Raw genomic sequence first — 14,503 nt, 5'->3', positions numbered from 1 at the left:
AGGCCCCCCATTCCCAAGACAGGAGTGCACCTGAAAATGTGATAATGGGGGGGGGGGGTGCACCTTGCACTAACTGTACTCCTGGATAGCCCCCAGAAGAGGGGGAGGGGAGGAGATGGGCAGGCGAGGGGTGTTTTCATTCAGTCCACAATGAACACAAACACACTTTCAATACAATGCTACTCTAAGCAGAGTTTTGGCCTTCTAAATTGATTGAATGTGATGAGCTTAGAAAATTTACTGTAACTCTGCTAAGGATGGCACTATTATTCACTTGAGGTTTGTTTATTAATGAAAGTGTTGCTTTAGTGCCACAGTTATTAGGGTAAACCAAAAACTGCAAGAAGAAGCCATGGAATAAACACAGACAAAGGTACCCAAAGGCTCATGACTGTGAATTACTGGTAAACAACAATTTTACAAAATTATAAATGTAATATTCAAAGGATTGAAATACAACAATTCCAAGTATACAAAATAAACAATACAAACAACTACATTTTTTTCCTTCTTCACTTTGACCCAACAAACTCCTGCTGAGACCGGGATATGACCAAACAGCAGTTAAAAACATGTCAATTTCCACTGCAATCATTTAAGTGATATGGAAGCAAAACCAGTGCTCTTCTTTGGTGATTATAAGTGGAGACAAAGGCTGAACCCCAAATTTCTAAGCTATTCACAGGGACGCAGGCTGGAACCAGCCTTTTCACTCATAGCCTTGCCAGATATTCAGACTGGGGTTGTGCAGATCTTCATATATTCACACTCCATTCCCAAGCATTTCGAGTCAAAGGATGCTGGCTCCTCCCAGGAAAGCAACTATGGTGAAGAAGAAGATCACAAAATGTGCCTAGTTACCCTAATATGCTAATCATGTGGTATATTTGTTATATAGCAGCCACTACGTGAAGAGCCCCATGGCACAGAGTGGTAACGCTGTAGTACTGCAGTCCAAACTCTGCTCAAGACTTGAGTTTGATCCCAGCAGTAGCTGGGTTCAGGTACCTGGCTCATGCTTCCATCCTTCTAAGATTGGTAAAATGAATACCCAGCTTGCTGAGGGTAAAGTGTAAATGATTGGAGAAGGCAATGACAGACCACCCTGTTAAAAAGTCTGACATGAAAATGTTGTGAAAGCAGTGTCAGCCCAGAGTTGGAAATGACTGGTGTTTGCACCTTTACCTTTTTTTGTTTTCCCGTTCTTATGTTTTAAATTGCAATTGGGCCTGTGAGCTGCCTAAGTCCACTACGGTTGGAAAGGTGGGATATAAATCCAATAAATAAATCTAATTAGATCTTGGAAGCTAAGTAGAGTTGGTCCTGATTACTATTTGAGTAGGTGACCATAGTAGAAGTCTAGAGGCAGAGGCAGGCAATAGCAAACCACCTCTGTTCATCTCTTGCATTGAGATGAGGTCTCCATAAAGTGGGACATTTATCCAGTCAGTGAAAATTCTTGTCATCACAGCATAAGGCACTATATCCATAGAAAATATTTCTGATTACTTCATTATTACGGTTATCCTTCTGAATGTACCTGGTGAGAATAGGGATTGCATGTATGGTCAAAATAATAATATTTGACATGAAAACCTCTCACAAATCCATACCTGGATAACTTGATAAACATGGAATAGTTCTCAAGAAGTCTTTCCAATGAGTTCTCATTGACCATGCTTAGGATATAGATAGTATAGTCAGGAAGGCACATATTGCTATTACATATAATTCGGCACTTCCCAGCCGAGCGACCCATCGGTCGCCTTAGGCTGGGGGCCGTCCATTGCCTCCCCTGCAGGATGGGAGACAATGGTTTACTCCTGCTGCATGGGGGCGGGCAGCCTTATATTGGCTGGCCCATCCCCTTGTGGCGCAGTTAGTTTTAGGTTTGTTCGGTGCAGCCACGATTGTGCGTGGCTGAGTGTCTTCGTTAGGGCCCGGCTCGCTGACGGTTGCGAAGAGCGCTTCCTGATCGGCGGCGGGGGCCTGCGGCGTCGTCGCGTTGATTGACAGCCAGAGCTGGTCGGGACTCGGGCAGCGAAAGGCATCGGAGCGGCGCGTCGCGCTTTTCCCCGGTGCCTGCGGCTGTTTTGTGGGCGCGGCCCCTGATCGGCGCGGGGAGTCGGACAACGAGGAAGAGCCAGCTGAGGCCCGTCGGAGCTTCGGGCGGCGGACGGAGCGGCGGCGTGGATTTCCTCAGGGAGTAGCGGCTTGGCGGTGGCATAGGGGATTTCTTTAGCAGCCCTAACGCCCCCCCACCCTCTTAGTTTCTTAGGCCTATTATCGATCGGCACTCCAGCCTGCCCCCCCCTCCCCCCTCCCACCTGGTAGCGGGCGCTATTGGTGCAGGTTATTGAAGGGGCTGGGGGCATCATACTCATCCCTCAATTGGTAGGGAGAGACGGTGTTTCAGGGGTGGAGTGTCTGCTTGGGGGCAGAGGGTCCCAGGTTAGTCCTCGGGACCTCCAACTCTGAGGGTTAAGGAGTGAAAGGCACCAGCTCAAGCCTCTGGAGAGCTGCTGCCAGACTGAATAGATAAGACTGTTGCTGGGGCTTTGTATTGGTCTGCTGTGCTGAACAGGGGGTGGGTGCAGACGGCGGTATCCGAGGGGGTTTTCAAAGCTCCACGTCCAGCTACAGTTGGGCGGGGGCAGGGCATCAATTAATTGAGAGATGGGGCCAAAGAAGGGCCAGGGCCCCTCGAAGGGGAAACAGCCGGCAAAAAAGCCTGCAAAACGGCCAGTCCCTGCCGAGCCCCCTAGCGATGATTGGGATGACGCCAGCACGCGCCTGGCTATTCTTGAAAGCTTGGCTGCATTGGAGGGTGAAAAGGGTGTTGCGGGCCCTTCACGGCGCGTTTCAGGTTTAACGGGCGGCGGCAGGGCGGCGACCATTGCATTTCAAAAGGAAGTTCTGGCGCGTTTATCTGCCCTACAGGGTGCGGGGAGCAGTGAGACGTCAGACCAGGTGACGCCGGAAGAGGAACAAGGGCAGGAGCCTGAGGAGGTGGCGGTGGTTCCACATCAGCAGGAAGGTAGGTGCCCATTGCAGCCTCGTGATGGGGTGTGGCCTTGGGGCCCGTGGGGCCCTGTGGTAGGACCTGGGGCGGGTTCAACTCTGCCAACACAAGGGCTGGGTTTTCAATGCCCGGTAGGGGGTGCCCAGTCGGGCCAGCAGTCTCAGGTGATGTGGCCATCCCTCCTGCCCGGAATGCAGGGGCAACCAGGAACGGTATCTGCCTTTGCGTCGTCATCCATGGCAGGGGGCCAACCTAATGTTACTGGGGGTGTTTCGAACCCTTTAGGAGGTGGCGCCCTTCCCTGGGGCTCCCAGACTGCTTGGTCACCTGCAGTTCCGTGGCATGCTCAACAGTGGGGAGGGTTGGGGTTTCCCGCCCACCCCTCTTTTGCCTATGCTTCAGTTCCTTTCCACGCCATTCCCTTTGGCGATTCGGCTTTACCGCTAGGCGATCACCTTACGGCGGCGACTAGAGAAAAGATATTGAAAGGCGAGTATGTGGACGTTTTTAGTCTACTGTTTAGGGAGTTGGAGAAAAAGCCGAAGGAAGAAATGGACGAAAAGGATAAGGAGAAGCTTAGAAAGAGAAAAATTGATCGGTCCTGGTCCAATTGGTTGCCAGGGTTCTTAATTTATGCGGGAGTGATTGCCAGGGCTCAGCCTTGGCGTGCGGCTCCGCTGTTTCAGTATTGCGATATTATTTATCGCGCCTACAGTGATTTTGTGGGAGGGGCCTGGCTTCAGTATGACGAGGCCTTCCGGATGAGGGCCGCTGTGAATCCCAATCTTCCTTGGGATCAGATCAGCCAGCAGCTCTGGCTACAGCTTATGGCTCCTGCTAAGCCTAACGCAGGTGAGAGATCGGACAGCGGCCACATCGTCCAGAAATCCAGTCATCCCGCCGGCACCCGCGTGCCCGCGGGGCAGTCGGTTCAACCCCGGCTGCTCTGTTGGGAGTTTACCTCCCAGGGGGCGTGCTCTAGGAAGTTTTGCAGGTACCGGCACGAATGCCCGGTGTGCGGAGGTCCTCATGCTTTCACGGCATGTAGTAAGTCCAAGCAGAGAGGGGGTTTTAAGAGGCCCGGAGGCTCTAATCAGCCGCCTGGAAAAGGGGCCCAGCCCCATCAGGATAGCGGTTCTCACTGAGTTTTTACGCTATTACCCACGTTTGGAGGACAAGCGTTATTTGTTGGAAGGTTTCGAATTTGGGTTCCGGATTCCATACCAAGGTCCTCGTACCCCCTTCATGTGTTCTAATTTGAGGTCTGTTAAGGGGTTAGAACATGTTGTGCGGGACAAGATTCGGAAGGAGTGCGCAGAGGGCCGGGTTTTGGGCCCCTTCGCCGAGCCACCAGTGCCTAATTTGAGGGTCTCCCCGTTAGGGGTGGTACCTAAGAAGGCAAGGGGTGAGTACCGGCTGATACATCATTTGTCATATCCAAGGGGCCAGTCGGTTAATGATGCCATCCCCGACGAGCTTTGCTCGGTTAGGTACACCTCCTTTGATCGGGCAGTGCGTATAGTGCGGCATTGTGGGCTTGGCGCGGAGGTCGCCAAATGTGACATCAAGTCGGCTTTTCGTTTGCTGCCCGTGCACCCTGAGGACTTTGAATTGTTGGGGTTTTGTTTTGAGGGTAGTTTTTATATGGACAGGGCCCTCCCGATGGGATGTTCTGTATCTTGTTCCGCCTTTGAGCGTTTTAGTTCGTTCCTGGAGTGGGCACTGCAGTTTAGGACGGGCTTGCGCGACACGGCGCACTATCTTGATGATTTTTTGTTTGTGGGCCCCGCGGGTTCTGGCCAATGTGCTTACTTGTTGCGGTCGTTTGAGCGGCTTGCGGCGGAACTGGGCGTGCCTCTGGCACCAGAGAAAACTGAGGGCCCCGCGACGGTGTTAACTTTCTTAGGTATAGAATTGGACACTATCCAGCAGGCTTCGCGACTGCCCCCGGATAAGCTGCGCAATATGCGGGAAATGGTCACTGCCTTGAAGGGGAGGAAGAAAGTCTCGTTGGTCGAACTGCAACAGCTAGTCGGCCATTTGAACTTTGCATGCAAGGTGGTTGCTCCCGGCCGAGCCTTTTTGAGGCAATTTTGCGACGGCATGACCGCGTTGCGCTCGCCTCACCATGTCACGCGCGTAACTCGGCGTATGCGTGAGGATTTGGAGGTGTGGGAGTCTTTCCTCCGCCATTACAACGGGACATCCTTTTGGCGGGAGGCCATGTTGCTAGAGGCCGAACTGCAGATTGTTTCAGATGCTGCAGGCTCCACCGGATTTGGAGTCTATTTTCGGGGCCAGTGGTGCGCCGAACCGTGGCCGGCTGAATGGCGCTCCTCCGATTTGATCCGCAACTTAGCATTTTTGGAGTTTTTTCCGATTGTTGTAGCCGTTTTTATTTGGGGGAGGGACTTGGCCAATCATACGGTGCACTTTTGGTGCGACAACATGGCTGTTGTGCATGTTGTCAATAACCTTACGTCCAGGTCCCCCCCCGTTATGGGTTTGGTTAGGCGTTTTACCTTGCGCTGTCTTGAACTGAATGTGCTTTTTGCCGCCCGGCATGTACCGGGGTCCAATAACGGAGTGGCGGACGCCCTGTCTCGCCAACAGATGGAGCGGTTCCGCCAACTCGCCCCGGAGGCCGACAGTTGTCCCGTGCCAATGCCCGCGGAGCTGTGGCGAATTGGAGGGAAGAAGTGACACGGGCCATTCAACTCTCGGTTGCACCCAGTACAAGGAGGGCATATGACCGTGCGGCTAAGCAGTTTTCCATGTTCAGAGCAGGTGCCGGGCTTGAGGCATGTTGGCCGGCCCCAGTCGAGCAGTTGTTACAATATTGCGTGTTTCAGAAGGAACGTGGCCTGTCCGTTAAGTCTATCAGGGGCCAACTGGCGGGCTTGGCCTTCGCCAGCAGATCCAAGGGGTTCCCAGAGTTTACTAAGGACTTCCGCATTGCCAAAATGTTGGAAGGATGGGCCCGCGAGGCGGGACGTCAGGTTGACACCAGGGTCCCAATATCCCCATCTATCTTGCGGGGTCTTCATTCCACATGGGCAGTAGTTTGTGGGTCCAGTTTCGAGCAGGCACTCTTTCATGCAGCGGCGTTAACTGCATTTTTTGGGGCATTGCGGGTCTCAGAGTTGGTGGCCTGCTCGCGTAACGACGAGTCCGGTAGGGCCCTGATGCTGGATGACGTCAGCTTGGTTGGGGGACAGGCTGTCATCCGGGTCCGCAGGTCCAAAACTGATCAGAAACAGAGGGGGAGTGTGATCACCCTGGGCCCTTGTACGGAGGAAGAGTTATGCCCGGTGCGGGCTTTGGAGTTATATTTGGACATGCGTGGTAAGTCTAACGGCTTGCTATTCTGCCATGAAGACTGCTCCCCTCTTTCCCGGTTCCAGTTTTGGGCCGTCACTTCCCGGGCGTTAAACAAGTTGGGACTTGGTGGGGTTAGGTTTGGTACCCACTCCTTCCGCATAGGTGCGGCTTCCACAGCCGCGGCTATGGGATATGGAGGCGATGCTATTCGCCGGGTGGGCCGTTGGAGGTCCCGGGCCTTCAGGTCTTACATTCGCCCCCTGGTGCCGTAAGCACGCAATGCGTTATTAGTTATGTTGTTATTAATGTTATTATATTTACCGTTTCTTCTTAGGTGCTGTGGCTGGCCAGGGAAGGAGGAGGATCCTCATTTGCGGCCACAGTATTGTCTTCTGGGCGGCACATCAGGCACGTCGGATGCCAGGAGGATCTCAGTTGGGCCTGAGTGAGCAGGCCACGATTGAGTGGCAGGGCCGGCGTGGAATGAGGTGGGCAGGACTCCTCTCACTTTTGTTTAAGGAGAGGAGGGGCCTGCCCCCACATATCTTGGTGATTCACTTGGGTGAGAATGATCTGGGCCTAGTCAAGGGTAAGGCCCTGTCAATTCAGGCCCGTGATGACATCACCTTGATAAAGCGCAGGTGGCCTGGCGTCCTCGTCCTGTGGTCGGCCATGTTGCCGCGCCGGGTGTGGCGGGCGGCTTGGGACCCCGAGGGCTTGGAGCGGGCAAGGATGAAGGCTAACAGAGCCTTGTTTATCGCCATGGAGGCGGGTCTGGGAAAGTATGTTCCGCATCCATCCATTCGGGCCAAACGGGCAGAACTGTACAGGCCTGATGGTGTCCACTTATCAAGGAAGGGCAATGAGGTCTTTTTGGCCGACCTTAGGCATGGGTTAGAGCATGTCCTGTCTTGTGGGGGGTCAGTCGCCTAAGCAGAGGCTTGGCGCTGTCCTTGGCAGGTTTACCCTTGGGGACATGTTCTATTCGGGGCATTTCGGTGAGCGCACATGGCAACGCACCTTTGGGGGTGCAGGGCCTACCTGGGGAACCTATGCTGTACGGCGCAAGGTTGGCTCCAGGGAAGCCTGGTGATCCAGTCATTAGGGAGTGGTCCACAGCCCAGGCTGTACGGCACGGGGAGGGTGGAGCTCGTGCGGACTGGATCTGGTGCCTGGCCGGCCGGTTTTGAGCCGTTGGGTCGGCTCAATCCCGGGGCCTGTGGCTCGCCCTGTTTCAGGTTGGGGAGGTGGTCTTGGTGTTGACCCCTGGCTCAGCCTGGCCCCAGGTTTTTTCCCCATTGCCATAAATTCAATAAAGTGGCCCTTCATCCCAACTTGTTGTATGTCTCTTTATTCCGAATGGGGGGGCAATTCGGCACTTCCCAGCCGAGCGACCCATCGGTCGCCTTAGGCTGGGGGCCGTCCATTGCCTCCCCTGCAGGATGGGAGACAATGGTTTACTCCTGCTGCATGGGGGCGGGCAGCCTTATATTGGCTGGCCCATCCCCTTGTGGCGCAGTTAGTTTTAGGTTTGTTCGGCCCGCCCGCCCTTTATGCAGTGTAGGCACAGGCTGGTCGCCATTACGGGGCCAGGTAGGAATTTTTCGCTTCCAAATGATTGGCCGGTTTGGAAGTGTTTTCGCCTACCTTACACTGCTGGAGGTGTGTTGGCAATTGGTTTTGGCGGTGCTGTTCATAGGCGGTCACGGGCAGGTTTACCCTTGGGGACATGTTCTATTCGGGGCATTTCGGTGAGCGCACATGGCAACGCACCTTTGGGGGTGCAGGGCCTACCTGGGGAACCTATGCTGTACGGCGCAAGGTTGGCTCCAGGGAAGCCTGGTGATCCAGTCATTAGGGAGTGGTCCACAGCCCAGGCTGTACGGCACGGGGAGGGTGGAGCTCGTGCGGACTGGATCTGGTGCCTGGCCGGCCGGTTTTGAGCCGTTGGGTCGGCTCAATCCCGGGGCCTGTGGCTCGCCCTGTTTCAGGTTGGGGAGGTGGTCTTGGTGTTGACCCCTGGCTCAGCCTGGCCCCAGGTTTTTTCCCCATTGCCATAAATTCAATAAAGTGGCCCTTCATCCCAACTTGTTGTATGTCTCTTTATTCCGAATGGGGGGGCAATACACTTACCAGTCTGACATATTTGACCCCTATATTAAAACAATATCCAAGGACAATATATTCCTTTTAAACATTCTTGCTAGGGCCTTTTAGCCTATTAGCACCTACCCACTTTCTGCAGCCCCACTATACAAATGTTTATTCGATTCATGGAATATGCTTATTAAAACTGTCTCAGAGAATGGACTAAACATTCCATGGCGCCGCATTTTTTTTTAAAAAAGAGCAAAATGTTTACATCATGCATTGGTATGCAGAAGTAATCTAAAAGAACTTATATTTGTTTTAGCAAAATTCTAGTGCCATACTTTATATGTCATTTTTAGTCATAACGAGTCAAAAGGTCATTCAAATTATATTAATGTACTCCAGGTGGGTACATTGGTGATTTTTGGATACTCATTTTCCATGTGCCGTAAATAATTACATATGCACTTTATGGATTTCCTTAAGTGTTGAAAGTCAGTTTTGTATTTACATAATTAAAGATAGATTAGTATAAATAGTTTGATATAGGTTAATGTGGGAATCCATGGACACTGAATGTGAGCATGCAGAGATTTAAGATTGACCCCAGCAGCATTTTTGCAGGAGAAAAGGCAAGTGAAGTCTCCAGATGACTCAATGTGCCTATGCAAGTAGACCATGGAACCTCTATGGTCAAAAGCTATCTGTAATTGTGGGCTGCAGTAAAGAGAAGAGTTTTGTGAGATGGAGAAAAAAATGCTGACTGGATCTAATATATACTATGAAAGTCTAAGCAGAATCAAACCCCTTCTACCTTGAAATTAAAAGGCTTGGTGGGTGTAGCTCACCATAGGACTATGTTAATAATTGTTTTGATGACCCAAGGTAATAGAAATTAGATATCAATTACCAATGTCATTGTTCTAAACCAGCTGCAAGCAAAAAAAAAATGATAAAAGAGAATCATACTGCATTATCTGACTTCATTTTTGTTGGATATTCTGAACTTCCAATTCTGCAGGTGTTGCTGTTTGTGGTGTTCCTCTTGATCTACATGACCATCATAACAGGAAATGTACTTATCATTTACATTATTGTGACTAATCCTTCCCTTGATACTCCAATGTATTTCTTTTTGAAGAGCCTGGCCTTCCTGGAGATCTTCTACACCTCAGTCACCCTTCCAAAAATACTGGTCAGTTTTGTGGCACAAAACAAGACAATCTCATTTGTTGGCTGGACTGCTCAGATCTACTTTGTACTTTTTCTCAGAGGCACTGAGTGTTTCCTTCTGGCCACCATGGCCTATGACCGATATGTGGCCATATGTAACCCCCTGCATTATAAACTCATAATGTGCAAAGAACTCTGTTTAGGACTTGTTACAGGGGCATTGATCATCAACATGCCTGTCTATATAGGACAGATATACCTCCTGTTTACCTTGCTCTATTGTAGCACTTGTGAAATTAACAACTTCTTCTGTGATATACCACCTGTGCTGGAGCTGGCCTGTGCAGATACCTTTGCAAGTGAAGTTTACATGGCTGCAGCCTCTGCATTAATCCTAGTCCTCCCTTTTTGTCCTATCTTTGCTTCTTATGTCAAAATAATCTTTGTAATTCTGAAGATGCCTTCAGTTGAAGGTTGGAAGAAACTGTTTGCTACATGTTCTTCACACCTTATTGTGGTATCCCTTTTCTATGGGTCAGCAACTATTGTCTATGTAAGTTCCAGGTCAAAAGAGACATTAATTGTGAATAAATTGCTTTCCTTGTTCTACACCATTTTGATTCCTATGCTTAATCCCATCATCTATAACCTGAGAAACACAGAAGTGAAGGTTTCCTTGAGAAAATTGTTTGGAACGTGTCAGCCTGATTGTACCTCATAGGGTTGTTGAGAGAAAGAAAGGGGAAGAGGACCATGGTACTTAATGTTGTCTCTCTAGTTTTAATTAAAAAAAAAGATGGTGGATATAATGTTGACGCGAGTTAATGAATTCCAAATGGAAGCCAAATTATATCTAGATTTCAACCATCAGGTGACTGGGAATTAATTTTGAAATATTGAGTTTATTGGCCTTCCTACTGCACCATCATTTCAGTTTGGTGTAGTAAAAGCAGTGGACTGGAGAACCAGATTTGATTTTCTACTCTTCTGCTAGGGTTGCCAAGTCCAATTAAAGAAAAATCTGGGGACTTTGGGGGCGGAGCCAGGAGACTTTGGGGGTGGAGCCAGGAGACCTTGGGGGTGGAGCCAGGAACAAGGATGTGACAAGCATAATTGAACTCCAAGGGAGTTCTGGCCATCACATTTAAAGGGACAGCTCACCTTTTTAAATGCCTTTCTTCCATAGGAAATAATTAAGGATAGGGGCACCATCTTTTGGGGCTCATAGAATTGGACCCTCTGGTCCAATCGTTTTGAAACTTGGGGGGTATTTTGGGGAGAGGCACTAGATGCTATACTAAAAATTTGGTGCCTCTACCTCAAAAAATAGCCCCCCCAGAGCCCTCAATACCCACGGATCAATTCCCTATTATTCCCTATGGGAATTGTTCTCCATAGGGAATAATAGAGTGCCTAGTAGACATTTCCCTCCCCCCGCACGCTTTCTAAAGGAAGGGGGAGGGCCTCCATACCAGGGAATTCCCCCCTCCCTGCCCCCTCCCTCTCTCACACACACAAACAAACACTTACCGCACTTGGTCTTCTTCCCTCTGCCTGCTCTGAAAACGAAAGCAAAGAAAGGGCGGGGCCGTTCTCCGAAGCCCTTCCTGTTTCCTCCTTCCTGCCCAGCCTTAAAGGGGCAGAAATTTTACAAACTGCTCAGGACTCAGGAGCTCTACACCAACATGAACGCTTCAGGTATGTTCTCCCCCCCCCTCCACCCCCCCACCCCCCCGCTTCCTGATTTCTGGAGACCGGGGGATGAAGCTGGGAACCCAGGAGCCTCCCGGAAAAGCGGGGGGATTGGGAAGCCTATCTTCTGCATGAAGCCAGCTGAGTGACCTTGGGCCAGTCATATTTCTCTCAGAACTGTCTCAGTCCCAACTACCTCATAAGGTGCCTGTTGTGGGAAGAGGAAGGGAATGTAAAGATTGTAAGCTGCTCTGAGACTTCTTAAAATAGAGAAATATGAGGTATAACAACCTTCTGTTCTTTAAGAAATGTGTGGAGATAAAACTATTTTTCTTACAGTTGTGTAACTTTGTTGACTTGTCACTAATAGCTCATGTCCTTGCTTGATTTTTCCACTTCTTCTTTGTTGCATGCAATTTGTAAGTTCAAGTAAAGTTTTTTCCTCATTATTTATAAAATTGGAGCCCTCTCTCTCTCACACACACACCCCACTCTGCATTGACCCACACAAACAGAGGGACAAATAGTGGGATTGAGGGACAACGTTAGCAATAAAAACCAAGAGAAATAGCACTTCTACAAACAGCAGAAGTATTTTCAGGTAACTGGATAGTAGTACTCTTCAAAAAATCCAGGAAGTTAAGTGTTTTCATGCAGTCCACAATGAACATGAACACACTTTCAATACAATACCATCCTAAGCAGAGTTATATTCTTCTAAATGGATTGGATGTAGTGAGTTTAAAAAGTGTAACTGTTAAGGATGGAACTATTATTTTCTTGAATTAGGTTGCTTCAGTGCTACAGAAATTAGGGTAGCATATATTGCGGAACTACTCTTTGTAAAACAGCAGCATAAGGGTAAGAAGGTGATGCTATCTTAGATCAGGTTTAGGGTCTGAAGAAATTAGAGTCAGTGATGATTCATTCCAGATTGGGAAATATCTAGAGATTTAGGGGATGGAGCCTGAGGAAGGCAGGTTTTGAGAAGGGGAGAAAATTCAATGAGGTATAATATCATAGTGTCCATCTCCCAAAAGAACCATTTTCTCCAGATTAACTAATTGCTATTTGCTGGAGATGAAGTGTAATCCCAGGAGATCTCCAGCCACCACCTGGAAGTTCTTTAATTAATTAATTAATTAATTAATTCATAGACCTTTATTGGCATATCAACAATCAGAAATAAATAGTACATTGTCCCGTAACAACAAGCCCCAGAGAGCACTATGATCAAGCTCGTTAAATCTGTTAAAGATCCCCAAGCTAAAGGATGCCCGTTTGATCACTACAAGGGCAAGAGCCATCTCCATGACTGCACCTGCCCTCTGGAATGCCCTCCATTGAGGAGATTAGGGTCCTGCGGGATTTATCACAATTCCACAGGGCCTGTAAGACGTATCTGTTCAGGCAGGCTTTTAATAACTAAATGGAGGTACTTTTAACATCTATGGGGGTGGGTACTATCTACCCCACAATATCATCCCAAATTAATTCAAAACAGATAGAATGCCATCTGAACTGTATTCAACTGTTTTAATATTTTAATGTTTTAATAATGTTTTATCGTTATAATGTGAATCTGTCATCAAATTGTGACTGTTGTTAGCTGCCCTGAGTGCGTTTGGGGAGGGTGGGATACAAGTGTAATAAATAAATAAATAAACACCTGGAAGTTGGCAGCCATATATATAATTAGGTAATTAGTTGCCCCTTTAACTGTATGCATCCTAATTGCATGGGAATGTCTAAGATGCCATCACTATTAGAATGGTTAATACTTGTGAGACATTAAATATCTCAGGACAGAAGAAGAATACAAGCCGTTGGTGCTACATTTTGACACAGATTGGGAAGAAAAGGATCCATATTGTGCTGTGTAACTCATTCTTGAAGTCAGAGTTATGAGCTTCCTTTTGCATTCCGCAAGTGATGGTCATCCACATGTGAACCCATACAATGGATGGGAAAAGTGATTTTAGCAACATTGCAGAAAAGGAAGCTGGTTTATACCATCTAACAACAATTGTTCTATTAGCATAGAATTTGGAATAAGTTTAGCAGTAAGCTATCTCCACAGTTCTCTCATTTGCTCTCAGTAGTAAGGGAATTGGCATCTAGAGCAAGGTGGAGAAATGCAGACAGTCTACTATGGGAAAGATCAGGATTGGGTAGGTACTGCAATTTGAGGAAAGATTCAAAAATCAATATAATTTCACATCTGAAAACAGTAATGGGTCAATTCTTGTATTTCTGTATCTCCAACCAGCTTCTACCATAGAGTTTTTGTCCAAATACCAGAGTGCTGTCCAAACATCACTGGTGTGATGATGTCATTTCCTGTGTAACACTAGCCATGAGATCTAAACCTTGTTTTTCTTCTGGTAATCTCCCCTTCCCCCAACATGCTCATCAGTGGCTGGGGATTGAGCCTGGAGGAGGGGTACCCCACTTCCACTGGGTTGTTTATTCCTAATGAATTTTGAGTGTTCTCTTAATATGCTATTTACAGCTGCCCAATTAATATTTGTTAAACTTTGGAAATGAAAATTCCAACAAGAAAGTCTTTTGTAGATAAAAGTATTTTAGTTATATATGAAAGCATCATCTTGTGTGGGGGATGTTTTAACAAGATTGAATCAGATCTGGGCATACTCTTTAAGCCATTTGGAGTAAACATCCCCCCCCCCCCATCTGTAATTTTGAAAAAAAAAGTTAGGTATTTATTTCCTATTCTTTCAACTGTTTACTATTATCCCACTGAAATGTGTGTGTGTCTGTGTGTATATATTTCAGTGTCAAGGTCCCTTCCTATACTTTATAAGGCATCATACAAAAATTAAGGTTGAAAATTGAAAAGAAAAATAATCTCTTTCAAGTAAAATAGATGAGCACTGAAAATTAAATTAAAATAGAATTTCCATCATAATTTAAGGAATTTTAGAGCTTGTATTGATCTAGTCAGTGAAAAAATTTTGTGATTCAGTATTAGGTTTGCCAGGTCTGTGTTGGAAAATACCAATAGACTTTGGGGGTGGATCTGGGAGAGGGTGTGGCTTGGAGAGGGGAGGGTCCTCAGCAGGGTACAGTTCCATAGAGTCCACCCTTCAAAATAGCTTTTTTCTCCGGGGGAGTTGATCTCTACCAGCTGGAGATCAATTGTAAAAGTGGGAGATCTCCATGCCCCACCTGGAGGATGGTAAC

General features: G+C 48.1%; 1 protein-coding gene across 1 annotated transcript; it reads left to right on the top strand.

Annotated features, from left to right (window-relative positions):
- The first annotated feature begins 9,383 nt into the window (after positions 1–9,383).
- Positions 9,384–10,328, top strand: LOC132583571 (olfactory receptor 10A7-like). Its single transcript, XM_060255193.1, has one exon. The coding sequence runs from the start codon at positions 9,384–9,386 to the stop codon at positions 10,326–10,328; it is 945 nt and encodes a 314-aa protein (XP_060111176.1).
- Positions 10,329–14,503: the final 4,175 nt, after the last annotated feature.

The sequence above is a fragment of the Heteronotia binoei genome, chromosome 15 (assembly GCF_032191835.1).
Source record: "Heteronotia binoei isolate CCM8104 ecotype False Entrance Well chromosome 15, APGP_CSIRO_Hbin_v1, whole genome shotgun sequence".
Lineage (NCBI taxonomy): Eukaryota > Metazoa > Chordata > Lepidosauria > Squamata > Gekkonidae > Heteronotia > Heteronotia binoei.
Note: the sequence above shows the minus strand (reverse complement) of the source record. Positions and strands in the feature narration are given on the sequence as shown.